This window comes from Drosophila sechellia, chromosome 3L (genome assembly GCF_004382195.2).
Source record: "Drosophila sechellia strain sech25 chromosome 3L, ASM438219v1, whole genome shotgun sequence".
Classification (NCBI taxonomy): domain Eukaryota; kingdom Metazoa; phylum Arthropoda; class Insecta; order Diptera; family Drosophilidae; genus Drosophila; species Drosophila sechellia.
The window spans coordinates 1,789,187-1,816,137 of record NC_045951.1 but is presented as its reverse complement, the minus strand read 5'-3'; the positions used below and the strand labels follow the sequence as shown (position 1 = coordinate 1,816,137).

Sequence of the window (26,951 nt, the reverse complement as noted above, 5' to 3'; positions counted from 1 at the left end):
CAGCTGCCACCTTTTCAAAATTAATTCAAATTCGACCGTTACATCTGCAAATTTAACTTTAATGTTAAATGTAGTCTGTAATATGGATATACTAGAGGACCCAACAACACCTATCCTCTTAAACACAAATTTTGAATTTATTTCCTCTGTACGCACAATTTACTGTGTTCCAAATACGGAAAAACAATAAGGTGTCTGCCATCAAACCATGTTACGTTCCTCCTCCTCCTCCAGCTCTATTTCGAGCTTGCGGAATTCGCGGAAGAATTCGCGAGTGATATGCTTCATATGTGGAGTCAAGTACTTGGGAAATATATCTGCAGAAGAAACAGAGAAACATCAGAAAAGAAACCCCCAAACGAAAAGGAAAACCTACAATCAAATTCTATAATGAGATCCCCGAACTGCTCCACCTTCTTGTTGGCTTCCTTGATGGCCGTAACTGCATCTAAATTGCGGCACTTGGGCAGTCCCTCGAGGGGAACCACTTTGGTGTATCCCGGCTGCACTACGTCCGTAATGACCACCTTCAACTGACGCCGGTCTAGCGTGCAAATGAAGAACGTGAAGCCAGTGAAGGCCTGGCATAGGCCAATAGACTGCCTATAGACTAGGTCGTGTTGGTTCCTCCTCTCAAAGTCCGGATGCGGCTTGTCCGCGGCAATGAAAATAATGTCACCCGGAATGGTGGCCGGATAGCGATCGCCCTCTTCCTTGAAGCAGAAGCGAGTTCCGGCCGTGGTTCCTGGGGCAATGTTCAGTTTTAAGGTGTGCTTGCGCTTCTCCATCCGCGACTCCTTGGCGTCCACGATCTCCTGGCGCCACACGTTCATCAGCTTGACGCAGCCAGTGCGTACTTCCTCCAGCGACAGCTCGATAATCCTCTCCGTGCTGGCGTCCTTGGAACGCACCCCAATGCCATGCTGGCGCGTGGCGTACAAGCTCGGTGGATTGGAGATCGCATCGATCACGTTGGCATACGGCGAGTAGCTACCAAAGACCCGCTCGTAGACCTTCATGTGGTCGCCATCGTACTGATAGGGCGGAAAGTATCCGTTCGGCAGCATGACGCCCTCGAACAGACCTGCCTCGCCATAGCGATCGTATATGGCCCGGTACAGATCGTTGCCCAGCACATCGAAGGCCATGTTGACGTAAGCCCACTGCCTGGGCTCGCCCATGGGTGAAAGGTGCGTGAGACGACCCTCCTGGGCCAGCGGCACAAAGTCCTGCTCGTCCTTCTTGTCGCGATGTGGGCAAAGGCGAATGGCCAGGCGGCGGTAGGCCAGAGTAATCTGCTCCTTGGTGGCGCCTCTGGGCTGATCCAGCACCGCGTAGTAGTCCAGCTCCGGCCGGTTCATTGTTTCTACTCGGAGTCGAAGCGTATAACAGCTGGCAGAAGTGTTCACAGAATGTTTGACGTGTTACTGAGAATTTATTCAAATTATATACAATAACTCAACTGACGCAGGATCTGGCTATGGATGAAATATGCTTGTGGACAGTACATTAAGATTATAGCTATGGTGTAGATGGAAAAGTGACGGCGATCAGTCAACGTCCTCTGTGCTGACGCCAGTGTAGATGGGCTCCTCCTTGGCCGCACTCTCCGACTTGGCATCGTCGGTCTTCTCCTCGCCACCGGCGACGTCACCCGAGTCATCTTCCTCCTTCTTGTCACCCTCCAAGTCAGCGGCATTGGGCACCCAGAGACCGGAGTCCACACAACGCTTCATATGCAGCTTGGCCACGTCCACGGGCATGGCCGCAATGGTCTTCTGCAGCAGCTCTACGTCGCGGGACTCGAAACAGGCCTTTAGTTCCTGCGGAGCAAATACATGAAAAGTTAGCCAAGTAATTCCCAAACAGCGAACCACTAGAACGTACATCGGGCAGGGATTCAAAAACATCGGCTGGGTCCAGACCACCAGGTCCGAGGCGCTCCTTACGCTCCTCCTCTTCGGCCTGGGCTATCGCCTCCTGGATCTTCTCCTGCGCACGCTTCTGGATGCGTCCTTTGAAACCTTCGATCTCGCTGTCGAACTGCGCGCGGTACTCGGGCTGACAGTGCTGGATCTTCGAAAAGAAGGAGCTGACACAGGCGCGAGGATCCACGTCCAGCTGTTTGGCCAGCTCTAGAATATACTGCATGCAAATGCACTGATGCGCCACGTGGGCCATCAGCTCGTGCTTCTCCTCCATTTCCAGGTTGATGGACCAGATGACCAGGTAGTTGGCCGTCTCCTCGCCCACCAGGTGAAGATGCTCCTGCAGAAACCGCTTCGAATCGTCGTACTTGCGCAGCATGCCATACTGTTTGCAGAGCTTCTCGTTCTCCTTAACGAATTGCCTCATGCGCTGCTCTCGCTCTTCCTCGGACAGATTCTCATCCGCCTTGCGGCCGGCCTTCTTGTTGATCACGGTCTTCTCGAAGCCGGGCTTGCTGATGGTGTCCACGTTCCAGGGTGTTTTCTTTTCCTTTTTAATCATCTCGCTCTCGATGCGGTCCAGCTCTTTGCCATCGGCCTCGATCTTTTCGAGCTCTTTCTATAGGCGATACAAATTAGGGATTAAACATTGCGATGAAAGATGGAAAGATGGCCACTTAGGATGATAGTCGATCTTAAGCTTGACAATAGGAATAAATTGTAAGTCTAGATTAGATGGACTGAGAACCCAGGGAATTCCCAGTTCCCAGCCCAGGCTAATCAGCAACAAGTGAGCAGTGAATCCGGTGCAAAGACCCACCTTTAGAGCCTCCTCGTCGCCATCCTTCTTTGAGATCCGCTCCTTGACGTCCATGAGGCGCGCCTGGTAGCTCTGGCGCTTCTTCTTAAACTCGTCCTTCTCGTGGTCCATCTCCGCCATGCGCTCCACGCGCGCCTGGTGCCGCCAGCGGAACAGGGAAGGCGTGTCTATGTTCGGGTGAGTGTCGTCCTCGTCATCCGAAATCTGAAAGGGAGTGTGCCGATTAGGAGGACTGTTTGGGTTGGCACCCAGCAGTGGGCTCACCTCGATGTTCTTCCACTTGCTGTAGTCCACCATTTTGCTGTTTCTTTGCTTCGGATTTATATTTAAATGTAAATGCTGCAGGTTTTTGTTCTTTTTCGGCTGCTTCCTTTTTTTGGATTGCTCTGGAAATTAGTGTGACCGCGGTGATATTGCGGAATAATACCAAATTAAGACCCGCTTACTCTGGGGCCGTGCTAGGGAATAGTAGTCATGCATGTGTAAACCACATTAAATTGAAATCCCATGTTTTCAATTTATTTACATCTATGGGCTTACGCTAAAAAAAAAATGACATGACTAAAGCGCCAAAGCGACCAGAATAAGAACTATGTTTAAAATCGATTGACATCGATAGAAATCGCGATATTGATGTCAATCTTCTGCGCCAATCGGCCGACATATTGAAAAAAACTGCGGTCCCGTGAAATAGAGGCGCTCCGTGAAAATTACGAATAACTACTGCAAATCAATAGTTAAATTAACAAATTTACTGTGAACAATTAGATTGTCATCAGAGTGTAAGTTTCTCCTTCGTTTTCGTCCGTAGCTCACTGTTAGTTGGGTTCAAAATGCAATTAAAATTCGGTGTGCGTGCAAAGTGAAAATTTTTCGGGTCAACGCCACACCCTCGAAGGCAACACAAAAATCCAATTAACGGGGCTAAAGTGAGAGAAAAGTCTTGGTCATAACTGAAAAGCTGTGCCGTGCAATGCCAGTGCTTGATTAGTCATGGAAATTTTGAATTTCTTTCAAAATTTTAGACTCGAATTGCAACTTAAGAAAAAGTATCTGGTGCTCCAATTGTGCATGTGTGTGTGCGGTTACGCAGGAGTAGAGAACGCTGTGTGTGTGTACGTCATCGGGCGGTGGTGGTGGTGCGGCAACTTCAGAAGAGAGAAAGCGGGAGAGCACACTCTCCCTCTCTTTGCTTGTTTGTGTTTGCGAAACATTTAAGTACGAGTAAAAAAAAAGCAAAGTGCTTGCCTTACATTTGCCAAAACCTGTTTTGGGTGGGGAAATGTCCTTGACTTTCTTGAAGGCCTGTGTTTGCATAGGATATTTTTGTTTGCTCGCCAGGCGATTCCGTGTTCGTAGTACTCTTTCGTACCAGTTGATTTTTGGTGCCTCTTCATTGATTGCTCATAATTCCAAAGCGTACGCATTACGTCATCCTCTGCTATTTTCTGATAGACACTTCAATTAATGTTTCGCTCTCTCCGTCTCTTTCTATTCGCTCTCTTTTGAGGTGGGATCTCTCGCACTTGCCGTTTTTGTTGTTGTTTTTGTTTGCCACCGCGATAAACAGTTAAATTGCCTGCCTGTGTGTCTGTATGTGAGCTCCAACTTTGTATGGCTGCCAAGCCCTGGGCTGTTGCCATCTCCCTCTGATTTATTTCAATTTCCTGTGGCAAAGTGTGTTGTTTGTTTGTTTCTCTGCATGCTGACCCACCCTCTCCCCAAAATGATGTCATTGCTTACTCTGCTGACCTGACCCCTTCTAAAGGGGCGATTCTACAGATTTCCTTATCTTAGTGCTAATTGTATTTCATGTTACCCTAATGACAAGAATTTACTCGTTGGCTTTTCTCTATTAATCATTCTTGGCCAATCTTAACTATTTTACCTTCTGTGTAGTGTAGCTGAAAATTTCAGATATTTCCCTGCTTTTCTTATCTGAGTTGCTTTTTTGGGATCACTTTAGCACTGATAATTGGAAACTATTAGAAATGGTATTTTATGGGCTATCACTCAGTTTGAAAATTCATTTATTCCTTAAGAAAAAAAAATTTGGTGCAATATCTACATACTTTTAGAAAACTACTATAACATATTATTCTTTTATTGTTTAGGTAAATACCTTTACAAATTTGTTTAGCATACATGTGCGTTTTTCCAAACCTGACCTACAAATATATTCCTCCTAATATCCCCCCTAACTATAACTTTATTTAACTTACTTATAGCCAAAATTAAATTATTAAATCATTTAAAACAGGTGATGAAGTCACCTCCTAAGTATATTTCGTGTCGTTTACGTTGACTTAGTTTAGTGTGTGAAAAAATACTGTTTAAACAAAAAAAAAAAAAAAGAAAATCCTGCAACTTCAACCCATCCAAACAAGTCTAAAAATAACTTAGAAAACGAAACCCACAAAAGCCGAGCCAACATTTCCCTTCTCTCCTCTTCCGTTGCAGGGAAACAAAAGGGAGAGAGGGATTGGAGGAGGGCCAAAGGTCGAAAATAGCTCGAGCTGAGGCACAGAAAATAGATCACCGGATCATGGCCGCAGAGCTCAAAGCGGCAGATACAGAAATGACGAAGCCGGAAGAGAGGCATCTGCTGCAGCTACTTGCGCAACTGGAGAAGGTGCCGCACTACCAGCTGCAGCAGAAGTTCGTCGCCTATTTTAAAAAGGGCAGCAAGGGTAATAACCAGAGCAACTGCACCTTGGAGGACTTCGCCACCTACTTTATAGGTGCACTGCGTAAAAGCACAAAACAGTACTACTATTCGCGTAACTCGGAGACACCCGTATTTCCCTTGACTCCCATCCATCAGCTCAACCCTCCGGTCGCCGATGTGGTCAAGGAGGAGGAACAGCAGCAGCTCAATGAGTCCTCGATCCATAGCCGGAGCAGCTGCAGTATGACCTCCATTTCGAATACTCCTCCGGCTCGTCAGCAGCCGCAGGGCAGAAGATCAACGCCAGGAAGTGGCGCCCAGTTTTGCAGCACGCCCAACAGAAGCGGCGGAGGGGGAGCAGGAGGAGGGCACAGCATCTGCTTGGGCAACTTTCTGGTCAACACCCCTATCCAGAGCCATCAGCGATCTAAGAAAAAGATCACCCCCCAGCAACAGCAGCAAAATCAACACTCAGCATTGGGTTCAGGAACTGGAGCAGGAGCCACACCGCAATCCAAGCCGCGGCGTCGTGTCTTACCCATGACCATCAGCAAGAATGTTTCGGCCAGCTCCTCTTTTGGAGACACCAGTTCCTTTAGCAATGAAAATAACTTTTGGCGAATCTCGCAAAACAGCGAAATCTTTGATAGGAGCCAAGAAGCGGCCCTGGAAATGGAGGCTCGCAAGTTCCTGTTGCTCAAAAAGCAGGAAATCAAAAGCGAAGCGCCTGTGAATTTCAGTCAACAGGAGAGGACAACCGAGGATGAGGTTTTCCCTGACGAAGCCTTTAGCTTGGAGGGTGTGGCCAATGGCAATCAATTACAACTCCTGTCAACCATTTACAGCCTGTTGATGGACCTCAATTTAGTGCCCAACGTACTAGGTGAACTTAGCTTTGTGGTCCATCTGCTGAATGTGCGAGATGTTGGCCAATCACCCGTCAAATCAGATGTACCCAGTGCTTTGGAGGAACTCACCCAGCACAAAAGTTGTGTATACTTTGCTGCCAAACTGCTGGAGACCCAGAAAAGGTTACTTCTGCAGCTTGACAAAAGGACTTTGAGTGTCTTGCTACAAAACGAGAGATTGAGCCTGCTGCCGCCAAGAGTTGTCCAAGAATTGGAAACTCACTGTCAACAGAGGCAGGATTTGAACACACCCTTCACTATGGACACCTCTTCGTCCTCACAGCAGAATGTGTACTATCACGTGGAGAAGGACTCGCGGGATAACTTTCCTTCGCAGAATGAGTTCGGGGCCTTCAAGTCCCAAAGGGACCTCTTTTACAAAGCCCTTAAGCAGTGGGAGGTGAGTCATCTGAATCGGGTTTTCAATTTTCCCAGCGAACTAGGGCCCCGTATTAAGGATATCTTTAAGGCATCGGAGCACCCAGTTAACATGACGCACTTGGCAAAATTATTTGTCAACCAATTATTGATCTCCGCTACCGAGACCACGGAATCTCCCGAAGAACTGGGCTTAAAGCTGGATCCCCTCAGGCACAATAAACTGGCACAGCGCTTGGTGACATCCAGTTCCAGTGTAGAAGATCAGTTTCCCCGCACGCAGGCCTTCTTTCGCGACTTTATCGCCGGATGTTCTTCAGTGGCATTTTTGGTGCACCTGAAGCTGGAGCTCTTTGTGCAACTAATGCGTCACAACGACTCCACCTTTGATCTGCTCCAGCTGACTGACGATGTGGTTGCCGAGGAGCAGTCCGCTCAGCAGGGACCATACATCGTTCGCGTACAGGCCATGGCCAACATGCTAATCCTGGCCAAGTTCTTGGGCTACGTAACTGTGATGCCCTTCAGCGGGACCACGCAACATGGAAACCCAACGCCGCCACAACTTTGTCCACAGCAGTTGCATCTTCGTAACCATTTTCGTCCGGACTTCAGTCTCACCGATATTCTCGAACGTTCCATGCGCCAGGGCAAGCTGCTGATCACGCTTCCGTGGTTAGTTCAATACCTGGCGATGCTCGACTTGGTCAGCCTCCACCTTCCGGACGCCGTGGCCACTTTGGAGCTGCTGTACGGTTTGTATGCCGAAATACGTATGGAAAAATTGCAACCCGCGGCTGTGTTCATAACCAGAAGCTGCATTGGATGGCTTTTGGATGAACAGCCGGAGTTGGTTAGTAGCTACTACAATTACCGGGCACAGGAAGCCGGAGTCGGAAGCATTTCGTCAATTGTGGATATTTGCCTAAAGGGCCTCTCGTGTCACGATAAATCGCACGCCCCCTTGTTGGACGAACTTCTGCCCGTGGCTTGCCCTTTCCTGCAGGAATTTCGGGTGAGCATCACGCCCTCCAGACAAGCGAGAAGTGGGCGGTTCCGGTACATAACCACTCGGTTGGAGCAGTTGCAGCAGAACAGCAGTTCCATTTCCAAGGACGCGATAGTGGCTAGCGAACTGAGTCCCGCGGACCAGCAGCAGCGCAAATTGGCCGATGCCTTTCTCCATTCCCAAAACGCGTCCACCAGGAGGTTGATCGAGTTCGTCACGGAGCGCAGTTTTAAGTGTGTCGTCAAGGACGCCCAGCAAGAGATTCTGCTCCCCTCGAAGGCGTCGGCGGATGCCAAAGTCAACGAGATTAAATCCACGATACGCGAGGAGGTGTTTCAGAAGCTGCATGAGATCTTTCAAGATGCCAGGCAGAAGGCGTGTCAGCGTTGGAAGGAGTATGTGCACCAAATGCTCGACAGGCGCATAGGGCACTCCCTGGAAGCCCTTCTGCCCGCCAGCACCAATGCTGTATTGCGGTCTACATATGCTCATTTAATCCGGGTGCAAGCTCAGACTCAGCTGCAACAGTGGCTCCAGTCCAGCGTGCTTCAGTCTACATTTTATCATGGCGACCTTCAGGAGTTAGCCACCAAAGTGTGCAACTCCAATAGGAACAAGGCAGATGCAGCAGCTACAGGTGGCGGCGGGTCCAGTGAGCTGCAGCTCAGTCCGGATATTGGATTCAGCCTGTCGGAGTTTCTCTATCAGCTCCAGCAGTGGTTGCACTGCCTCAGCTTGCGGCCAGAATATGTGGGCAGTCAAGAAGATCTGGCCGAGCTGCTTCGAAAAGCCCAAAAAGCGGTCCTGTTGCCTCAAATGCCCACTGTTTTCTATCACCTCATTGGGTCTGGATTAGTTCATCTGCTGCAGTTGCTCATCACCAGAAAACCGAATTTCCTCGACAAGGATATAATTTCAACCAGCTGTTCGGTGTGGCGATCACCGCAGCTTATGGCCAGTGAAGCTTCACCCGGAATCTTTGACGGCTTGATGAGCATTAGTTTTGTGCAGGAGATGGGCAACAATGCCGACAACTTTCGGATGCTGGAGGCGATCCTTAGATCCATGCTACAGTCGGGAGCTATACGGGCCGATCATCTCAACGAACTCTTCATGCCGCTCTTTGCCGAGAACTGGTCGCCGAAAGTGTGGACCATTCTTTCCGACATTCTGCAACAACTCTCTCTGTCCGGAAAGGATTCCGGGGCCCATTACGCCTCTGGCGATAGTCCCGAAGACGAGGCCAAGTCGCATCTCTTCATGGAGATGCTGGCCGACTTATCGCGGGATCTGGATAACTTTTAAGTTTAAAACTGTTGGTTATGTCATTTAACGTTTTATGTTTCGAATAAAGTGTTCCCTTTTTGTATGTGTCTGCTGGAAATGGAATGGAAACGGGGTCCAAACTATGTACCCGATAAGATAGCGTTAGCTGATGGAAACTAATCAGCGCGAGAATGCGTCACATTCGCGCTTTTAGTTTGGTTAGTGTGTGCGAGCACTGAGGCCACCATAAGGGGACGAGGTTGTCGATCGATGTGATCATCGACCTGAGCAACAGTCGACCAGCAAGTGGAAATTCTAAATGAGAATTTTACGATTGTTGCCGAGCCAGTCAAAAAGTTTAAATAGTTTACAGAAGGTGGTATTTGCATACAACTCTTCAAAAAAATAATTAATTTCATTAAACGACTAAATAATACTTGGGAGCAAAGTCGCGGCGAGATAAAATATTACGAAATAAGAATGAAATATAAAATCAACGTTGAGGAGAGTAAAGCTTGTAGTACGCTAGTCAGCCATTCAGTTTCATGATTTTGTGTTTCCCAATTTACGAATGACCCAACAATTAAGTAATTGACTGATTGCGTTCGTATTGAAGCTGATTAAACCGAATTAAACTAATTGTCCCCCCTTCATTTTCTTTACAGTTGGGCACGGTCAAACATTTGATGAAGGGGAAGCAGCAGCAGCAGTATTAAATTAAAAACAAACCAGCGCCCAGAGCAACTTAAGGTAAAGTTAGCAAAGAAACCAAAACAACAATTTTCTTTAATTGCGTAACACCTTTACAGCTTTTCAATATCAAAACGAACGAAACACTCAAGCAATAAGACAAGTAAACGAACCAGCGAAATGGAGAACTTTACACCCAAAGAGGTGAAGATCCTCGAGACAGTCGAGGACATCCAGGAGCGACGTGAGCAGGTTTTGTCCCGCTACAATGACTTCAAGATCGAGACGCGCCAGAAGCGTGAAAAGCTCGAAGACTCGCGCCGCTTCCAGTACTTCAAGCGCGATGCCGACGAGTTGGAGTCGTGGATCCACGAGAAGCTGCAGGCAGCCAGCGAGGAGAGCTACCGCGATCCGACCAACCTGCAGGCCAAAATCCAGAAACACCAGGCGTTCGAGGCGGAGGTGTCGGCGCACAGCAACGCCATTGTCTCGCTGGACAACACTGGCCAGGAGATGATCAACCAGCAACATTTTGCCTCCGAGTCGATTCAGGTTCGCCTTGACGAGCTGCACAAGTTGTGGGAGCTGCTTCTTAGCCGTCTGGCCGAGAAGGGTCTAAAGCTGCAGCAGGCTCTCGTCCTGGTGCAGTTCCTGCGCCAGTGCGAGGAGGTGATGTTCTGGATTAAGGACAAGGAGACCTTTGTCACCGCTGACGAGTTCGGCCAAGACCTGGAACATGTAGAGGTTCTGCAGCGCAAGTTCGATGAGTTTCAGAAGGACATGGCCTCCCAGGAGTATCGCGTAACTGAGGTCAACCAGTTGGCCGATAAGTTGGTGCAAGATGGTCATCCCGAGCGCGACACGATTACCAAGCGCAAGGAGGAGCTTAACGAGGCTTGGCAGCGCCTTAAGCAGTTAGCTATTGTGCGCCAAGAGAAGCTATTCGGAGCCCACGAGATCCAGCGTTTCAATCGAGATGCCGACGAAACCGTCGCCTGGATTGCCGAGAAGGATGTGGTCCTGTCGTCCGATGATTATGGCCGCGATTTGGCCAGTGTTCAGGCGCTGCAGCGCAAGCACGAAGGAGTGGAGCGAGACTTGGCCGCCTTGGAGGATAAGGTATCCACACTGGGAGCCGAGGCCCAGCGGTTGTGTTCCATTCACGCCGATCACAGTGACCAGATCCGTGACAAACAGGCCGAGATTGCCAATTACTGGCAGAGTCTCACCACAAAGGCCCGCGAGCGCAAACAGAAGCTAGATGAGTCCTACTACCTGCACCGTTTTCTCGCCGATTTCCGCGATCTTGTGTCCTGGATCAATGGCATGAAGGCCATCATCTCTGCCGATGAGCTGGCCAAAGATGTGGCTGGAGCAGAGGCTCTCCTGGAACGTCACCAGGAGCACAAGGGCGAGATCGACGCTCGTGAGGATAGCTTCAAGCTGACTACTGAATCTGGACAGAAGCTGCTGGAGCGTGAGCATTACGCCGCCGCCGAAATCCAGGAAAAGCTGGCCGCTCTGGAAAATGACAAGAGCTCGCTGCTTTCGCTGTGGGAGGATCGTCGCATCCTGTACGAGCAGTGCATGGATCTGCAACTTTTCTACCGCGATACGGAGCAGGCTGACACCTGGATGGCCAAGCAGGAGGCCTTCCTGGCCAACGAGGACCTTGGCGACTCGCTGGACTCTGTGGAGGCGCTAATTAAGAAGCACGAGGACTTCGAGAAGAGTCTGGCTGCCCAGGAGGAGAAGATCAAGGCTCTGGATATCTTTGCCACCAAACTGATCGATGGTCAGCATTATGCCGCCGATGATGTGGCTCAGCGCCGTCAAATGCTCCTAGCCCGGCGAGCTGCTCTCCAGGAAAAATCGTCCAAGCGCCGCCAATTGCTGGAGGATTCGAACCGCTACCAGCAGTTCGAGCGCGATTGCGACGAGACCAAGGGCTGGATTAGCGAGAAGCTGAAGTTTGCCACCGATGACAGCTATTTGGATCCTACTAACCTCAACGGCAAGATGCAGAAGCACCAGAACTTCGAGCACGAGCTGAATGCCAACAAGTCACGCATCGAGGACATCACCAACGTGGGCACCGAGCTGATCGAGAAGCAGCACTATGCTGCCGACCAGATCAACACACGCATGCAGGAGATCGTCGTCCTGTGGGAGACCCTCGTCCAGGCTTCCGATAAAAAGGGAACCAAGCTCAATGAGGCATGCCAACAGCAGCAGTTCAACCGCACCATCGAGGACATTGAGCTGTGGCTTAGCGAGATCGAGGGTCAGCTGTTGTCGGAGGATCACGGCAAAGACCTGACCTCCGTTCAGAATTTGCAGAAGAAGCACGCCCTGCTGGAGGCCGACGTGATGGCTCACCAGGATCGCATTGAGAGCATTAAGGTGGCCGCCAACAAGTTCATCGAATCCGGTCACTTTGACGCGGACAACATTCGCAACAAGGAGGGCAATCTGTCGGCTCGCTATGCCGCCCTAGCTGCACCCATGGGCGAGAGGAAACAACACCTTCTTGACTCCCTTCAGGTGCAGCAGCTCTTCCGCGACTTAGAGGACGAGGCTGCCTGGATCCGAGAGAAGGAACCCATTGCCGCATCCACGAACCGTGGTCGTGACTTGATTGGTGTGCAGAACCTGATCAAGAAACACCAGGCTGTGCTGGCCGAGATCAACAACCATGAGGCTAGGCTGCTGAATGTGATCAGTTCGGGCGAGAACATGCTGAAGGATCAGCCCTTCGCCAGCGACGACATCCGTCAGCGTTTGGAAGCACTCCAGGAGCAGTGGAACACACTGAAGGAGAAGTCCAGCCAGCGAAAGCAGGATCTGGATGACTCCCTCCAGGCCCACCAGTACTTTGCCGACGCCAACGAAGCTGAGTCGTGGATGCGCGAAAAGGAACCGATTGCAACTGGCAGTGATTATGGTAAGGACGAGGATTCCTCGGAGGCTTTGCTCAAGAAGCACGAGGCTCTGGTCTCCGATCTAGAGGCTTTTGGCAACACCATTCAGGCACTGCAGGAGCAGGCCAAGAACTGCCGCCAGCAGGAGACCCCTGTAGTGGACATCACCGGCAAGGAGTGCGTGGTTGCCCTCTACGACTACACGGAGAAATCCCCTCGTGAGGTCTCGATGAAGAAGGGCGATGTTCTGACCCTGCTGAACTCGAACAACAAGGATTGGTGGAAGGTGGAGGTCAACGACCGTCAGGGCTTCGTCCCGGCCGCCTACATAAAGAAGATTGACGCCGGCTTGAGCGCCTCGCAGCAGAACTTAGTGGACAATCATTCGATTGCCAAGCGCCAGAACCAGATCAACTCGCAGTACGACAATTTGCTGGCCCTCGCCCGCGAGCGCCAGAACAAGCTGAACGAGACTGTGAAGGCGTACGTCCTTGTTCGCGAGGCTGCAGACTTGGCCCAGTGGATCCGGGACAAGGAGAACCACGCTCAGATCGCTGATGTTGTGGGAGAGGATCTGGAGGAGGTGGAGGTGCTCCAGAAGAAGTTCGACGACTTCAACGACGACCTGAAGGCCAACGAAGTGCGTCTGGCCAACATGAACGAGATTGCCGTACAGCTGACTTCTTTGGGTCAGACCGAGGCCGCCCTAAAGATCCAAACCCAGATGCAAGACCTGAACGAAAAGTGGAACAACCTGCAGACCCTAACCGCTGAGAAGGCCAGCCAACTGGGCTCCGCCCATGAGGTGCAACGCTTCCATCGTGACATTGACGAGACCAAGGATTGGATCGCTGAGAAGGCCAATGCCCTGAACAACGACGACCTGGGCAAAGACCTGCGAAGTGTCCAGACTCTGCAGCGCAAGCACGAGGGCGTGGAACGCGACTTGGCCGCTTTGCGGGACAAGATCCGCCAGCTGGACGAAACCGCTAACAGACTGATGCAGTCGCACCCGGACACCGCCGAGCAGACCTACGCCAAGCAGAAGGAGATCAACGAGATGTGGGACCAGATAATCACCAAGTCCACCGCCCGCAAGGAGAAGCTGCTGGACTCGTACGATCTGCAGCGTTTCCTCAGCGACTACCGCGATCTGCTGGCCTGGATTAACTCGATGATGAGCCTGGTCACGTCCGACGAGCTGGCCAACGATGTCACGGGAGCCGAGGCTCTGATCGAGCGTCATCAGGTATGGATTTCGATGTGGAATATAAATACACACATTAACTAGGATCTCCTTGATAAGTCTAAGCCATGTTTAAAATGCAGACTGTTTGGTCCTTTATATTTTTACATATCTTGACTATATCCTGTCTTCTTGGTTTTGATTTTTTGGTTCGTGTCATGTCATAAACGAACAACAAACAATCGACAACAACAACTGCCACGGTTCACGGTTCATGACAACATCCAAATCCCCATCATGGTCGTGTTTCTACATTCCAACTCCCCAATAAACAATCAATCAAACAAATACGACACCCATCGCAGGCACGCCGTGCCGAGATTGGGTTCACATTGGGCATCAGCTCGGCTCCTGGAGCCGCCGCCTCGACCTACAGCATCGCATCTCCATCCGGCGACGAGGTAGTTCCTTCGCTTACCACCATCTCCCCAGATCCGTGTTTCGCTGTGTTTATGTGTTGCTCGCCTGTGATTGTCACATACCATTCCAATTCATATATATATCAGAGGGTACTCGAAATTCCTTCTTTATCTTTATGTCGATCAGTGGGAATACCCTTCATGTACAAATATCAGACCATATCTACGGCTTCAGCTTTCCCTTACACTCACTCGTTGTGTTCTATTAGTAACTCAGTCGGTTTCTTGTTATATTATCTAATATTGCTTACACACATCGAGCCTTTATCAGCACATATCACTCAATTCCTAGTGTCCAGATAAATTTTACTGCATTCGCGAGAATGGGTCTTCCGAAAATATAACTTTAAATATAAATAATTAAACTTAAAAAATACATTTTTGTTTGCATCAATTTAGAGCTACACCAGAGAGCTCGATGAAGATGTGAACTTTGATTCGATCAGTTGGTTTATGTTGAACATTTGAGATCTATTTATTACAAGTAATTAAAAATGTGATTTGACTAATCTTTAAAGCTTTACACATGTATAACCTAATGAACTTATACAGTTTTCTGTGTCATCCTTTCATCATCGTCACACATCCAAGCTCCGTTCACGTTTCATCCAGTTCATCCACCGATTTGTTCAGTTTAACTTCGTTCTACGTTTATTACTATTGACTAATTTGACGCTGCAGCAATCGATCCTCAATGGCCAGCCTGCTAGCGTTGCAATGTTGTTCTAACACGGCGTTACCAAAGCAAAATCCATGACCCAAACTAATCTGATTTCCCCATGAATTTCCCCAGGAACACCGCACGGAGATCGATGCGCGCGCCGGAACTTTCGGCGCCTTCGAGCAGTTCGGAAACGAGCTGCTGCAGGCCAACCACTATGCGTCGCCTGAAATCAAGGAGAAAATCGAGGACCTGGCCAAGGCCCGCGAGGACTTGGAGAAGGCATGGACCGAGCGCCGACTGCAGCTGGAGCAGAACTTGGATCTGCAGCTCTACATGCGTGACTGCGAGTTGGCCGAGTCCTGGATGTCAGCCCGCGAGGCCTTCCTCAATGCCGATGATGATGCCAATGCCGGCGGAAACGTGGAGGCACTGATCAAGAAGCACGAGGACTTCGACAAGGCCATTAACGGCCACGAGCAGAAGATTGCTGCTCTGCAGACGGTGGCGGATCAGTTGATCGCCCAGAACCATTATGCCTCCAATTTGGTGGACGAGAAGCGCAAGCAAGTGCTAGAGCGCTGGCGCCATCTCAAGGAGGGTCTGATCGAAAAGCGATCCCGTTTGGGAGACGAGCAGACGCTGCAGCAGTTCTCGCGCGATGCCGATGAGATTGAGAACTGGATCGCAGAGAAGCTGCAGCTGGCCACCGAAGAGAGCTACAAGGACCCGGCCAATATTCAGTCGAAGCACCAGAAGCACCAGGCCTTCGAGGCGGAGCTGGCGGCTAATGCCGATCGCATCCAGAGCGTGCTAGCCATGGGCGGAAACCTCATCGATAAGAAGCAGTGCAGCGGGTCGGAGGACGCGGTGCAGAAGCGGCTGACGCAGATCGCTGATCAGTGGGAGTACCTGACCCATAAGACTACCGAGAAGTCGCTGAAGCTGAAGGAGGCGAACAAGCAGCGCACCTATATCGCTGCTGTCAAGGATTTGGACTTCTGGTTGGGCGAGGTCGAGAGTCTCTTGACCACTGAGGATTCTGGTAAGGATTTGGCCTCTGTCCAAAACCTCATGAAGAAGCATCAGTTGGTCGAGGCGGATATCGTGGCGCACGAAGACCGCATCAAGGACATGAACAACCAGGCCGATTCCTTGGTGGAGAGCGGCCAGTTCGATACTGCCGGCATCCAGGAGAAGCGTCAAAGCATCAATGAGCGCTACGAGCGCATCTGCAACCTGGCGGCCCATCGCCAAGCCCGTCTCAACGAGGCTCTGACCCTGCACCAATTCTTCCGCGACATCGCCGACGAAGAGAGCTGGATCAAGGAGAAGAAGCTGCTTGTCGGCTCCGACGACTACGGTCGCGATCTGACCGGTGTCCAGAACCTCAAGAAGAAGCACAAGCGCCTAGAAGCCGAATTGGGCTCTCACGAGCCGGCCATTCAAGCTGTGCAAGAGGCTGGCGAGAAGCTCATGGACGTGTCCAATCTCGGTGTGCCCGAAATTGAACAGCGCCTGAAGGCTCTCAACCAGGCCTGGGCCGAGCTAAAGAACCTGGCTGCTACGCGAGGTCAGAAGTTGGATGAGTCGCTGACCTATCAGCAATTCCTCGCTCAGGTGGAGGAGGAGGAGGCCTGGATCACCGAGAAGCAACAGCTGCTCTCTGTGGAGGACTACGGCGACTCGATGGCCGCCGTCCAGGGTCTACTGAAGAAGCACGACGCCTTCGAGACGGACTTCACTGCCCACAAGGACCGCTGCTCTTTGATCTGCGACCAGGGCAGTGAGTTGGTGGAGGCCAAGAACCACCACGGAGAGTCCATTGCGCAACGCTGCCAGCAGTTGCGCCTGAAACTGGACAACCTGTCCGCCCTGGCTGCCCGCCGCAAGGGAGCCCTGCTGGACAACTCGGCCTATCTGCAGTTTATGTGGAAGGCCGATGTGGTCGAGAGCTGGATCGACGACAAGGAGAACTATGTGCGCTCCGATGAGTTCGGACGCGACCTGTCCACCGTGCAGACGCTGTTGACCAAGCAGGAGACATTCGATGCAGGTAAGATCAGCTGAGATTTTGTCTTAATTCACATTGTAATAACGATTGCCATCTGTTAAGGTCTCAATGCCTTCGAGCAGGAGGGCATCCACAACATCACGGCACTTAAGGACCAACTGATCAATGCCAGCCACGCCCAATCGCCGGCAATCCTAAAGCGTCACGGAGACGTGATTGCCAGGTGGCAGAAGTTGCGCGACGCCTCCAACACGCGCAAGGATCGACTGTTGGCCATGCAGGAGCAGTTCCGCCAGATCGAGGAACTCTACTTGACATTTGCCAAGAAAGCTTCGGCCTTCAATTCTTGGTTCGAAAATGCCGAGGAGGATCTCACAGATCCTGTTCGCTGCAATTCGATCGAAGAAATCCGCGCCCTGCGCGACGCCCATGCCCAATTCCAGGCGTCCCTTTCGTCGGCCGAAGCTGACTTCAAGGCATTGGCAGCACTCGACCAGAAGATCAAGAGCTTTAATGTTGGACCCAACCCCTACACGTGGTTCACCATGGAAGCTCTTGAGGAGACCTGGCGTAATCTGCAAAAGATCATAGAGGAACGCGATGGGGAACTTGCCAAGGAGGCCAAGCGGCAGGAGGAGAACGACAAGCTGCGCAAGGAGTTTGCCAAGCACGCCAATCTTTTCCACCAGTGGCTAACAGAGACAAGGTGAGTGGGGGCTAAGGCTTTCCCCAATGTGGGATACTCCATCCAGAAGTGTGTTGGTTTTATTCGGATCGAATCCATGTACCCATCCCAATCCACACAAGTCCGAAAACAAGTCTCGTGGTCGCGACTCTAACCCCATGAAATACTACGTAACTGAAAGATCCATTCTATTTTCTAGATATTATATGCTGGGTTATAACCGTCAAGGGTAATTAAGCGAGCAGGCTTGATTCTGCGTTTGAACTCTTATTTTCTGTTGTGATCTTTTTGGTTCCTTAACTCGCATTGGAGCTGTGCTCCCAATCTCGCTGCGCCTCCACTAACCTTTGGGAATGGCCATGTTCTCCGTAACTCTTGCTTGCCCCTTGAGCGAAGGGCTTGTAAATACTCGTATATAGCCACACTGATAAGATTGAGCGACGACTAAGGCCTAGTTTTAGTTAGTTGCATTAGCGAGAGCACTGACCCACCCGATCCCGATCTGAGTGTATATCGTCAACGTACTGTTTCGATTCTCCATTAATCCTTTGGTCTCACCTAATCTTATTCAAAATTAACGAATCTGAACTCTTTAGCATGCGAATCGAGATCAAAATACTGTTGTAGCATACAGAAATATGTAGCAATCGAAAACAAAAATTATGTTCATATTTATTCCGTTCAATCGAAGAGTTTAAACAAATCTAGTAGCATTTTTCAATTACAATTTAAACGTTCCTTTGGCGCTTTTCTTATTTTAACTCGCTTCTAGCAATTAGACAACTTTCGTCATTATTAGTTGCTGAACTCAAAGAACAACCAATCTTAACTACACTAAACCTAACCCAAAACCGTTCAAAACACTCGGGCCCGCCAAATTCCCACCGACACGTGTAAATATGTACAAAACAAAAACAAAGGGAAGACAAACTAGTTGCAAGCCCGAATCCAGAAAATTCAGAAAAATATTCGCTGCCCGTAACAGACCCTCTAACAAGATTTGCTTCTCTTATTGCATTATATCATTGTAACGTTCCGATTTGTTTGAGACCTAACTCGATATTGTGCCCTACTAACGAACGCTTTTTATCCGCCAACTTTCAACCAATCCCCACATCGCGAATTTCGCAGAACGTCCATGATGGAAGGCTCCGGTTCCCTGGAACAGCAACTGGAGGCGCTTCGTGTCAAGGCCACCGAGGTGCGCGCCCGTCGCGTTGACCTTAAGAAGATCGAGGAGCTGGGAGCCTTGCTGGAGGAACACCTTATCCTGGATAACCGCTACACGGAACACTCGACGGTTGGCCTGGCCCAACAGTGGGATCAGCTTGACCAGCTGTCTATGCGGATGCAGCACAACTTAGAGCAACAGATCCAGGCACGCAACCACTCGGGCGTCTCCGAGGACTCACTCAAGGAGTTCTCGATGATGTTCAAGCACTTCGACAAGGACAAGAGCGGAAAGCTCAACCACCAGGAGTTCAAGTCCTGCCTGCGCGCCCTCGGCTACGACCTGCCCATGGTGGAGGAGGGACAGCCCGACCCGGAGTTCGAAGCCATTCTCGATGTGGTCGACCCCAACCGCGATGGCTACGTCTCCCTGCAGGAATACATCGCGTTCATGATCTCCAAGGAGACGGAGAACGTTCAATCCTACGAGGAAATCGAGAATGCCTTCCGCGCCATCACCGCTGCCGACCGCCCCTACGTCACCAAGGAGGAGCTCTACTGCGTAAGTTCAATAGTCCTCGATTACGAAAAGTTTTAGCCCATGCCACTTCTAACATCTTTGCTTTCTTGCCACAGAACCTCACCAAGGACATGGCGGACTACTGCGTGCAGCGCATGAAACCCTTCTCGGAACCGCGCTCTGGCCAGCCCATCAAGGATGCCCTGGACTACATAGACTTCACGCGAACGCTGTTCCAGAACTAAAGAGCCTTTATTGTCTTGTTTAGTGGCGCCTGAGCATATATCTTACAATTTAAAGTATATTTCTAAAAACCAACAAAACACAAAAAAAGCAAACAAAAATATATATTTACACCATTATTTTCGATAATTTAGTCTCTAAGTCAAACAGTTTAATGCTTATTTAAGAACCTATGCCACAATGAACCTTAAATCAACAATAGCACCTTGCAATACATATTTATCAACATGACTATGAACCATTTCTAGTTTTTGCATTTATTTATCAACACACCAATGAGGAAGTATCTTAGATTTGGACGTTTCAGTTTGAGAATTGGCTACGCGTCAGGTCGCCGAAGAAGATATCTAATCGAGAATATTGTCACAGTAATCTGAGCAACTTGCGCCTGAAGAGCAGAAAAAAAGCTTAGCTTCCAGTAATCGAACAGCACACATTTTCCATATTGAATGTCTGTAACTTGTAACAATTGAAATACCAAAAAGTTTAAGATACTCTTGCTGCCCAGAATTGCATAATAACCAGCCTTTTATGTTTCCTGCAGTTTCTACGTGTATTCGAAACGAAAGTAGTAAACTTTTTCAAAGCAAAAAAAAAAACGAAGAAAAACAAAACAATAAATATTTGCCTCTGTATTGGACGTATATTTACAATCCGTGAATTGCAAAAATAAATATATTGCTGCATGTCTAAATATGTTAAATGAGTGGAGTTTTTATTTGAAATTCAGGGCAGGTTATAATATGATTTCGCAGAAGGAAACTGACAAAATTATCACCATCTCAGCTGATTCTTCTCAAATGAAATGCAGTTATTAGCTATTAGCTCTGATGTATTTTTATTATTTATTTTATTTTTCTGTTAGATATCAAAACAATTTTAACAATTACGATTACAACAAGAACTTTTTAACGCTTTCAGCATAGGCTGCATTGGTCAGATTTCCGTTGAGCGCCTCCTTGGGCAGCCACTCGAACTTGGTTAGATTTTCAGGCACCTGGCCGGACCGCAGGGATGCTCTGTAGAAGAAGACCTTGGCTCCGACGCTCTCCGTCCGCTGGTTTCTGGGATACTTGTACTTATGGAAGCCCACTGGGGCGTTGCCGTAGAAGAGAACCTGCAGCTCCTGGCCGCAACTCTCGCGGAGCACCCTTTCTGCCGTCTGACGCATGGACTCTCCCTCCTCCCGCTTTCCCTGCGGTAGAATCAGATGCTCCTGCTGGCCCAGCTTCTGCTGTACCAAAAGGTAGAGCGTGTCATCGAGACAGCGGTCCGTGGAGGTGGTTCTGTTGGCCTTGTCATCGGGCGTGGTTCGGGAGCCCAGCTGGAACTTCTTCAGCTCCTCGACGTAGGCGTCCTTGAGATCCTGGGCTGTCTGCTTGGATCCGGCGTCCTCCAAGTCCACCTGGATTTTACCCTGCTTGATGAGCTCCGTCTGGACGATCTCACGTTCATGCTTGAGTTCATGGTCAGACTTCAGGCTGTTTTCGTACTCCACGCGCCACAGCAAGTCTTGGAACTGTTTTTCCAGAGGATTTAGGTACTTGGACACTACAGGCAGACGCTCTACGAGCACTCCGGCGTACAGGTCCCACTTTTCCGGACTGGCGGTTGACGATTGGGCTCGACTCAGCTCACGGGCACCCACTTGCACAAGGCGACGCAGCATTTTAATCAGTTTAATTTAATTTTTTCGGAAAATAGAAGGTTGAGCACCGATTACATGAGCACCAGAGCCGAAACAGCTGATTTGCGGCACAGTTATCGTTATCGGAGAGCGCGTCGCTAGCCTCTTGTCACAATTAGTATTTATTTTGTTCTGTTTGGAGAAGTTATCAAGAAAAGACTGCTAAAATGTCCGGTCTGGAGTCGTATATCAATCACACAGTCTCCATCATTACGGCAGACGGACGGAACTTCATCGGGACACTCAAGGGATTCGACCAGACCATCAATATTATCATAGACGAGTGCCATGAGCGCGTCTTCTCTACCACCTCCGGCATCGAGCAAATCGTGCTGGGGCTGCACATCATCCGGGGGGACAACATCGCGGTGATCGGACTGATAGACGAGACCATCGACTCCCGCCTGGATTTGGCCAACATTAGGGGCGAGCCGCTGGGCCCCGTGGTGCACTAGGATAGCGAATAAAACCAGTGATTCTCAAGACTTAACAGAGTGTATTATTTGTATTAATGTAATTTCTTATTCTGCATCTACGCTAAAGTTGACCATGCGGCAATCCAGCGTATCCAGGTCCACAACGGCCACACTCTGCGTTTTGCTAAAGCTGGGCACGCAGACTAGGCGGGTGCGCTTGCCTTCGGCGCCCTCGTGCAGCTCGGTCGCAAAGGACTCGCAGTTGCCGGCGTAGTACACGTGCGGACACTCGCGCAGGATAAAGGGATCACTGTCGATATACGGGTAGCAGGCCAGAGTGTCCGGTGCTGTGGGAGCAACGTGTCCCCAGGTGAGGGTGCAGCGTAGGGCCTCCATCGCAGAGTGCAGCGAAGTGCTGCGCAACAGATCCGATACATTCTGGCCAGATGTGCCCACCACCAGGGCCTCATCCAGCCGGCAGCTGTACGGATTAGTCACCGCCTGGAAGGTGGCCAGTTGAGCAGCCTGGGGAAACATGCACTTGTGGAACGGCTGCTGGGGCAGCATAAAGTTGGCCGGGTCGTAGGCTCCCGGCATTATGTCGACGGGCAGACTGCGTGCCCATGAAGCAAACCACTGGTCTAGCTGGGACACGGCCTGGACTGTGTCATTGGCGTTCGCCTGGGTGCGTGCCACCTGGAGGGTGGGCACATGTGCCATGGCACTAGCTCTCACCGAGTTTCCAGCCACGATAAGACGCACCATGGAGCCCGCTTCCTTGTTGTTGCCAAGACTGCCGGCCAGCCAGTACTGAAAAAGATTCAATGCATCCACAAATTTGTGGGCCTGCAGTTGGTCCAACCCAGACGCAAGCACCAGGAGACGGCTTCTTTTAATGGGGGTCAGTGGCTTCTGAGGTCCACTTTCGTAAAAGAGTATATCCTCCACGTTAAAAAATCCATCGCTGTCTGTTCCACCGAGGGCAGCGCACACAACTCCAGTGGCCAAGAGCTGTCCATTTAGCTCGCCCTGAAGTCGAACCCGCTGCAGTTCATCCTCGAGAACAATCTTATCCTCCGGATCCGAGTAGTTCTGTCTTGGCGGTTGTGGCGCTAACTGATTCTCCTCAGAAATGTCCCGGAGGATACTGGGCTTGTGAGCCTGATGCTTGAAAATGGTGCCGATAAGGATGCAGTGCACGTCCTGTTCGCCCCGCAGCTCACACAGTTTCTTGATGGGCTCCTTGCTGCCCCACTTTTTCTGGGCCAGCGGCGTTAGGAGACGCGTCATCTCGGCCAAGCGATGGGCATACAGGTGGCAGAACTGCTTTTGGTAGTCATGTCCCTTTAGCCGAAAAATGCTGCTCAGGTTCTCGTATTTGGTCTCCAGGCGGTTGGTCATGATTCCGTAGATATCTTTAGGAGCAAACTAAGTAATGTTCCAAGACGCTCGTTTACTTTTGAGCGCCAATTTGTTACAGAGAGGAGAGGCTAAGGCAAACAGCTTTTCTTAAATCACGTTGGTAATGTGAGGGAAAATGTCTTAGGATAACCAACGTTACTTTTGACTTGCAAATATAAAAAGTATTCGCTTTTGTTAATATTTTATTATTAATAATTTGTTCTTTTTAATATTGACATATTCTGTAACTACGTTCCAGTATTCACTGTAGACTCACTGCGAATCGATGGCCGATAAGCCTAAATATCGAAAACTATAATCAAATTCTCTAGCTCATTTTATGGAGATAAAACAGCTTCCATTGTTTTTTTCGTTCCCGAATTAGCTCCTGTAAATGTGTGCTCATTATTTGCGCACTTTATTTTTAATTTAAGTAAATGCTTCCAACTTTCGCGCTTTTTTAGAATTTGATATCCTTCTTTCGATTAACGATACCACGTTCAACCAACTGATATCGATTGCCGATAGGCCCTCAGAAATCCTATACTATAATATACTTTATTTAATCCCAAAGTGTTTTTGATTGTGATAAATTTGAAATGCCCGGATGCGCTGAATCTAGCCTAAAATCGAGCCAGCGGGATGTGGGATTCTGTGACTGAAGCCATCGGAGCAGCCTTTCTCCTTCCAGCCGTCGTTCAGTGCTGATCTGGGCGGTTGTTTCAGGGCTCGTATTGATTTTTACGTTTTCGGAAGTGATACGCACTTCGCCTTCTAGCGATCTTCCACGGAAACTGCGTCGCAGGAGATATTAGCATGTCTGTGCAGTGCTAGACGGCCGAAAAGGGAGAAGCCAGAGCAATGGGCGGCTCCGTAAGCCAGGTGTTCCGCTCCGGATCCGCACTCCTCTCGCATCGCGACGGGAAGCTGTCCAAGGCCACCGAGGAGACCATACAGACGCTGTTTGACATCCTGCGCGCCAATCCGAAGGTTTCCCTGCAGACCCTCGAGAGCCTGCTCATCCAGATCCCAAAGAACGAGAACATCCTGGCCATGCATGATGACTATGGCTACAACATCCTGCAGCGCAGCGTCGGCCTCAACCACATCGATCTCACTAAGTGGCTGCTGCATCGCCACCGCCCGGACGTTAACCGCTCGCCCTGCTCCCTGCCCCTGCACATCGCCACCCTGCGTGGCTACGAGGAGTGCGTGGAATTGTTGCTTCGCCACGGCGCACGCATCGACGTGGACACCCGGATGTGTTTTCCTGGCGCCCACACGAGAAATTGCGAAGAGAGTGGCAAATGGCACAACAACGTGGACGACGTCAGCGAGCGGTTAAACACAAAGCTACAGAACGCGCTCTTCTACGCAATCGACGGAGATCAGTACAATGTTCTAAGCCTGCTCACCCAAAAGATGGAGGAGCCGTGGATCCCCTTCCGCGTGAAGAAACCCCTGCTGCACTTGGCCTGCGAACGCGGAGCCTGGAATTGCGTCCAGCAACTAGTGGTCACCCGTTCGGAGGAAATCAATCTTATCATGGACGAGTATTACCCGATTCACCATGCCGTGCTTCATGATGGTCGCTTTCTTGAGCTACTCATTCATCAGGGTGCAATTACAACGGTACGAACCTGCACCCAACAGATGACACTGCTGCATGTGGGTGAGTTCGTATTCCCTGAACAGAGTGATTTTGATGCAGACGTTGTAATAACATTGGTTCTTTTTTTTTTTTAGTTATTTTTGCTGCTCGTAAATCTGCTGAAGACACTTTGACCACTCTTCGCATTCTGCTGGAACGAGGATGCAAAGAGCTAATCAACGCACCAGACTCGTTGGGAAACACTCCATTGCACGCCCTGATAGTGCGCTATGCTCTGGAGGAAGCCCGGTACGGCTACGACAAGTGGAGCAAGTGGGATGTGTTGCATCTAGTTCGATTTCTGCTGCAGAACGGGGCCAAGCAATCGATTAACCAAGCGGGGAACAGTGCCATGGCCTGTGTGTTTCGACACCTGCGAGACTGGGAAGTCTGCTACGAACTGCTCAGCATGCTTATCAAGGAGAATGGTTGGTTAATCAGTTATATTCCAGCAGTTTACATAATGCCGCATTTTTCAGGAGACCCCAACATCGTCGGGAGGGATGGCTCTGTGCCCATTATGGTTCTGCTAGTGCCATTAATTAATAAGGATCACCTGCATCATTTCACGCACTCCATGAAGGTCTGTGTCTTACGTTACATTTTATTTACGCCAAAGCTAATCCCTTGTTTCAGGTCTGCTATCTGAACTGCATCCGCATGCTGCTGCAGCACGGAGCGAATCCCAATTGCTCCTACCGCGCTAACCTTAAACCACTGCACGTGCTCGTGTTTACGGTTAGTGAGAACTTTACGCTTAATTGTGATGCTCAAAAGCGCACAAACTTCGACTTCATCAAGAACATCCTACTGATGCTGCTTCAGCACGGCCTGGACTGCAATAAGACATATCAGCACATTCTGCAGGCGGTGATGGACATGGTGCATAACGTGCGCACCTGCCACGACATGGAGTGCGTCTACGAGCTGACTCTGACGCTAATCCAGTACGGGGCTGACCCCAACATAGTGCTCAGCGGAAAGACCACGCCCGGCACCGCCATCTTCTCCAACGAGCTGGCAACTTTTCGCAGTTCGTTTCGCACCAACTCGTGCTACCTGCTTTTCTACTACATCATCCTGATCACGAAGAAGGAGTTCATCCTGAACGATCCGAACGCGACGTATACACGCGTCATCCACCTCTTCTACCTGACCATGCACCACGAGCCGCTCTTCAATTGCCTCAAGTCCCTACACAACTTTTACGTGGCACAGGTGCCCAGTAAGAAGACGGAGCAGCTGATAGCCCTGATCTCGTCCCTCTACCGTCGGCCGCGCAGTCTGAAGCAGCTATCCCGCTGGGCCATCTATGAGGCGATGAACCGCAAGCTGGCCCAAAACATCAACTGCCTGAACCTGCCTGGCCCGCTCAAAGACTACGTGCTGCAGTTCGAAAGGTAGCGAGTAGAGCGGCCGAAGGACCAATGAATCCCAACCACAGCGAACTAGAGTCAATCACTACTGTTGCCCCTAGGCTATGTAATGTTTAATATGCATATTCGCCTACCCCAGTAGGTATGTAGGTATACGCAATAATTACGAACTATCAGGCCTGTTCTGGGCCGGCCCATCGTAGCTTAACGATCAGTTCTGAAATGACTGAATTTACTTTGATATCGAAAGCGAATAGTTATGTATACTTTTTGTTATAACACCTAATTAGATCGCTAAATTCTCTTGATTTAGGGCCAAAGGAGATACGCTTGAACAGAAGCAGTTGCGTATGAGATATGAAAACGTTTTTAAAGTACCTAGACACAACATGAAACTCACACAAGAAGCCAATTTAAATAATGTCAAATCAAACACGTGCAATTTCTTTGATACGAATATATTGAAACTATTGTGGGAGATACACGCTCATCTATGTTTTGTAATTCTATACGTACAACTGTAATGCGCTTTACACTATAAAAGCACATCCCGCCCCTGCACCCAACGGCCCCTCAACCCCGTTTCCAGTCCCTCATGCTGCGTAAGTTATAGTAGGACATAAACTTAAGGCTGTTTTTTGACGAACATTTCGGGTGTTTTAGAATTTTGTATATTCGATAGCAATCGGAGGAGCGAGACGTTATGTAATTATTATTGTAACTATTATTATTGTTGCTAAACTGTTGTTAATCTCTGTATCTATAATGTCATTTTCAATCGAATTGATAACGCTATCGATCAATAAATAAACATAAACTTTAACACCTGTGGGTAGTTGTCCTCCAAGGTCGTCGAACCGGAAGTCATCCCCCG

At 49.7% G+C, this 26,951-nt stretch overlaps 8 protein-coding genes across 12 annotated transcripts; 4 read left to right on the top strand and 4 right to left on the bottom strand.

Moving 5' to 3' along the window:
• Positions 1-118: 118 nt before the first annotated feature.
• LOC6610403 (dnaJ homolog subfamily B member 13) lies at positions 119-1,415 on the bottom strand. Its single transcript, XM_002034949.2, has 2 exons — positions 377-1,415; positions 119-317 (listed from the first exon to the last, which is right to left on the bottom strand). Exons 1-2 carry the CDS (start codon positions 1,359-1,361, stop codon positions 202-204), a joined length of 1,101 nt encoding a protein of 366 aa, XP_002034985.1. The 5' UTR covers positions 1,362-1,415; the 3' UTR covers positions 119-201.
• On the bottom strand, positions 1,416-3,147 carry LOC6610402 (hsp90 co-chaperone Cdc37). Its single transcript, XM_002034948.2, has 4 exons — positions 3,013-3,147; positions 2,749-2,952; positions 1,888-2,547; positions 1,416-1,823 (listed from the first exon to the last, which is right to left on the bottom strand). The coding sequence occupies exons 1-4, from the start codon at positions 3,043-3,045 to the stop codon at positions 1,551-1,553; spliced, it is 1,170 nt and encodes a 389-aa protein (XP_002034984.1). The 5' UTR covers positions 3,046-3,147; the 3' UTR covers positions 1,416-1,550.
• Positions 3,148-3,441: 294 nt separating this feature from the next.
• On the top strand, positions 3,442-20,249 carry LOC6610400 (spectrin alpha chain). Of its 5 annotated transcripts, none has more exons than XM_032720147.1 (9): positions 3,442-3,530; positions 9,643-9,727; positions 9,787-13,837; positions 14,140-14,235; positions 15,047-16,970; positions 17,031-17,634; positions 17,813-17,842; positions 18,745-19,345; positions 19,420-20,249. In XM_032720147.1, the coding sequence occupies exons 3-9, from the start codon at positions 9,848-9,850 to the stop codon at positions 19,546-19,548; spliced, it is 7,374 nt and encodes a 2,457-aa protein (XP_032576038.1). In that variant the 5' UTR covers positions 3,442-3,530; positions 9,643-9,727; positions 9,787-9,847; the 3' UTR covers positions 19,549-20,249. The 5 variants fall into 5 exon arrangements, with proteins under 5 accessions (XP_032576038.1, XP_032576041.1, XP_002034982.1 ...); XM_032720149.1 differs by lacking the exon at positions 3,442-3,530 and adding an exon at positions 9,335-9,353; XM_032720150.1 differs by lacking the exon at positions 14,140-14,235.
• LOC6610401 (protein disks lost) lies at positions 3,446-9,080 on the top strand. Its single transcript, XM_002034947.2, has 2 exons — positions 3,446-3,530; positions 5,209-9,080. Exon 2 carries the CDS (start codon positions 5,294-5,296, stop codon positions 9,014-9,016), a length of 3,723 nt encoding a protein of 1,240 aa, XP_002034983.1. The 5' UTR covers positions 3,446-3,530; positions 5,209-5,293; the 3' UTR covers positions 9,017-9,080.
• Positions 20,250-20,360: 111 nt separating the features above from the next.
• Positions 20,361-21,302, bottom strand: LOC6610399 (39S ribosomal protein L46, mitochondrial). Its single transcript, XM_002034945.2, has one exon. The coding sequence runs from the start codon at positions 21,213-21,215 to the stop codon at positions 20,439-20,441; it is 777 nt and encodes a 258-aa protein (XP_002034981.1). The 5' UTR covers positions 21,216-21,302; the 3' UTR covers positions 20,361-20,438.
• Positions 21,303-21,324: 22 nt separating this feature from the next.
• On the top strand, positions 21,325-21,723 carry LOC6610398 (U6 snRNA-associated Sm-like protein LSm8). The gene has a single exon (XM_002034944.2). The coding sequence runs from the start codon at positions 21,401-21,403 to the stop codon at positions 21,686-21,688; it is 288 nt and encodes a 95-aa protein (XP_002034980.1). The 5' UTR covers positions 21,325-21,400; the 3' UTR covers positions 21,689-21,723.
• On the bottom strand, positions 21,710-23,249 carry LOC6610397 (DNA polymerase delta small subunit). Its single transcript, XM_032720152.1, has one exon. The coding sequence runs from the start codon at positions 23,048-23,050 to the stop codon at positions 21,755-21,757; it is 1,296 nt and encodes a 431-aa protein (XP_032576043.1). The 5' UTR covers positions 23,051-23,249; the 3' UTR covers positions 21,710-21,754.
• Positions 23,250-23,589: 340 nt separating this feature from the next.
• On the top strand, positions 23,590-26,900 carry LOC6610396 (ankyrin-3). The gene is made up of 4 exons (XM_002034942.2): positions 23,590-24,722; positions 24,797-25,129; positions 25,181-25,284; positions 25,338-26,900. The coding sequence occupies exons 1-4, from the start codon at positions 23,912-23,914 to the stop codon at positions 26,103-26,105; spliced, it is 2,016 nt and encodes a 671-aa protein (XP_002034978.1). The 5' UTR covers positions 23,590-23,911; the 3' UTR covers positions 26,106-26,900.
• The last annotated feature ends 51 nt before the right edge of the window (positions 26,901-26,951 follow it).

Excerpts from the sequence above, each read along its gene's own strand:
- LOC6610403 (XM_002034949.2), bottom strand. The coding sequence starts at position 1,361 with ATGAACCGGCCGGAGCTGGACTACTACGCGGTGCTGGATCAGCCCAGA. Across the intron at positions 318-376 it reads TCTCATTATAGAATTTGATT|ATATATTTCCCAAGTACTTG; the intron begins GTAGGTTTTCCT and ends TTTCTTCTGCAG.
- LOC6610402 (XM_002034948.2), bottom strand. The coding sequence starts at position 3,045 with ATGGTGGACTACAGCAAGTGGAAGAACATCGAG. Across the intron at positions 2,953-3,012 it reads GCAAGTGGAAGAACATCGAG|ATTTCGGATGACGAGGACGA; the intron begins GTGAGCCCACTG and ends ACTCCCTTTCAG. Across the intron at positions 2,548-2,748 it reads GCGACGAGGAGGCTCTAAAG|AAAGAGCTCGAAAAGATCGA; the intron begins GTGGGTCTTTGC and ends TATCGCCTATAG.
- LOC6610401 (XM_002034947.2), top strand. The coding sequence starts at position 5,294 with ATGGCCGCAGAGCTCAAAGCGGCAGATACAGAAATGACGAAGCCGGAA.
- LOC6610400 (XM_032720147.1), top strand. The coding sequence starts at position 9,848 with ATGGAGAACTTTACACCCAAAGAGGTGAAGATCCTCGAGACAGTCGAG. Across the intron at positions 16,971-17,030 it reads GCAGGAGACATTCGATGCAG|GTCTCAATGCCTTCGAGCAG; the intron begins GTAAGATCAGCT and ends CCATCTGTTAAG. Across the intron at positions 17,843-18,744 it reads CTGGGTTATAACCGTCAAGG|AACGTCCATGATGGAAGGCT; the intron begins GTAATTAAGCGA and ends CGAATTTCGCAG.
- LOC6610399 (XM_002034945.2), bottom strand. The coding sequence starts at position 21,215 with ATGCTGCGTCGCCTTGTGCAAGTGGGTGCCCGTGAGCTGAGTCGAGCC.
- LOC6610398 (XM_002034944.2), top strand. The coding sequence starts at position 21,401 with ATGTCCGGTCTGGAGTCGTATATCAATCACACAGTCTCCATCATTACG.
- LOC6610397 (XM_032720152.1), bottom strand. The coding sequence starts at position 23,050 with ATGACCAACCGCCTGGAGACCAAATACGAGAACCTGAGCAGCATTTTT.
- LOC6610396 (XM_002034942.2), top strand. The coding sequence starts at position 23,912 with ATGGGCGGCTCCGTAAGCCAGGTGTTCCGCTCCGGATCCGCACTCCTC. Across the intron at positions 25,130-25,180 it reads CATGCTTATCAAGGAGAATG|GAGACCCCAACATCGTCGGG; the intron begins GTTGGTTAATCA and ends CGCATTTTTCAG. Across the intron at positions 25,285-25,337 it reads ATTTCACGCACTCCATGAAG|GTCTGCTATCTGAACTGCAT; the intron begins GTCTGTGTCTTA and ends CCCTTGTTTCAG.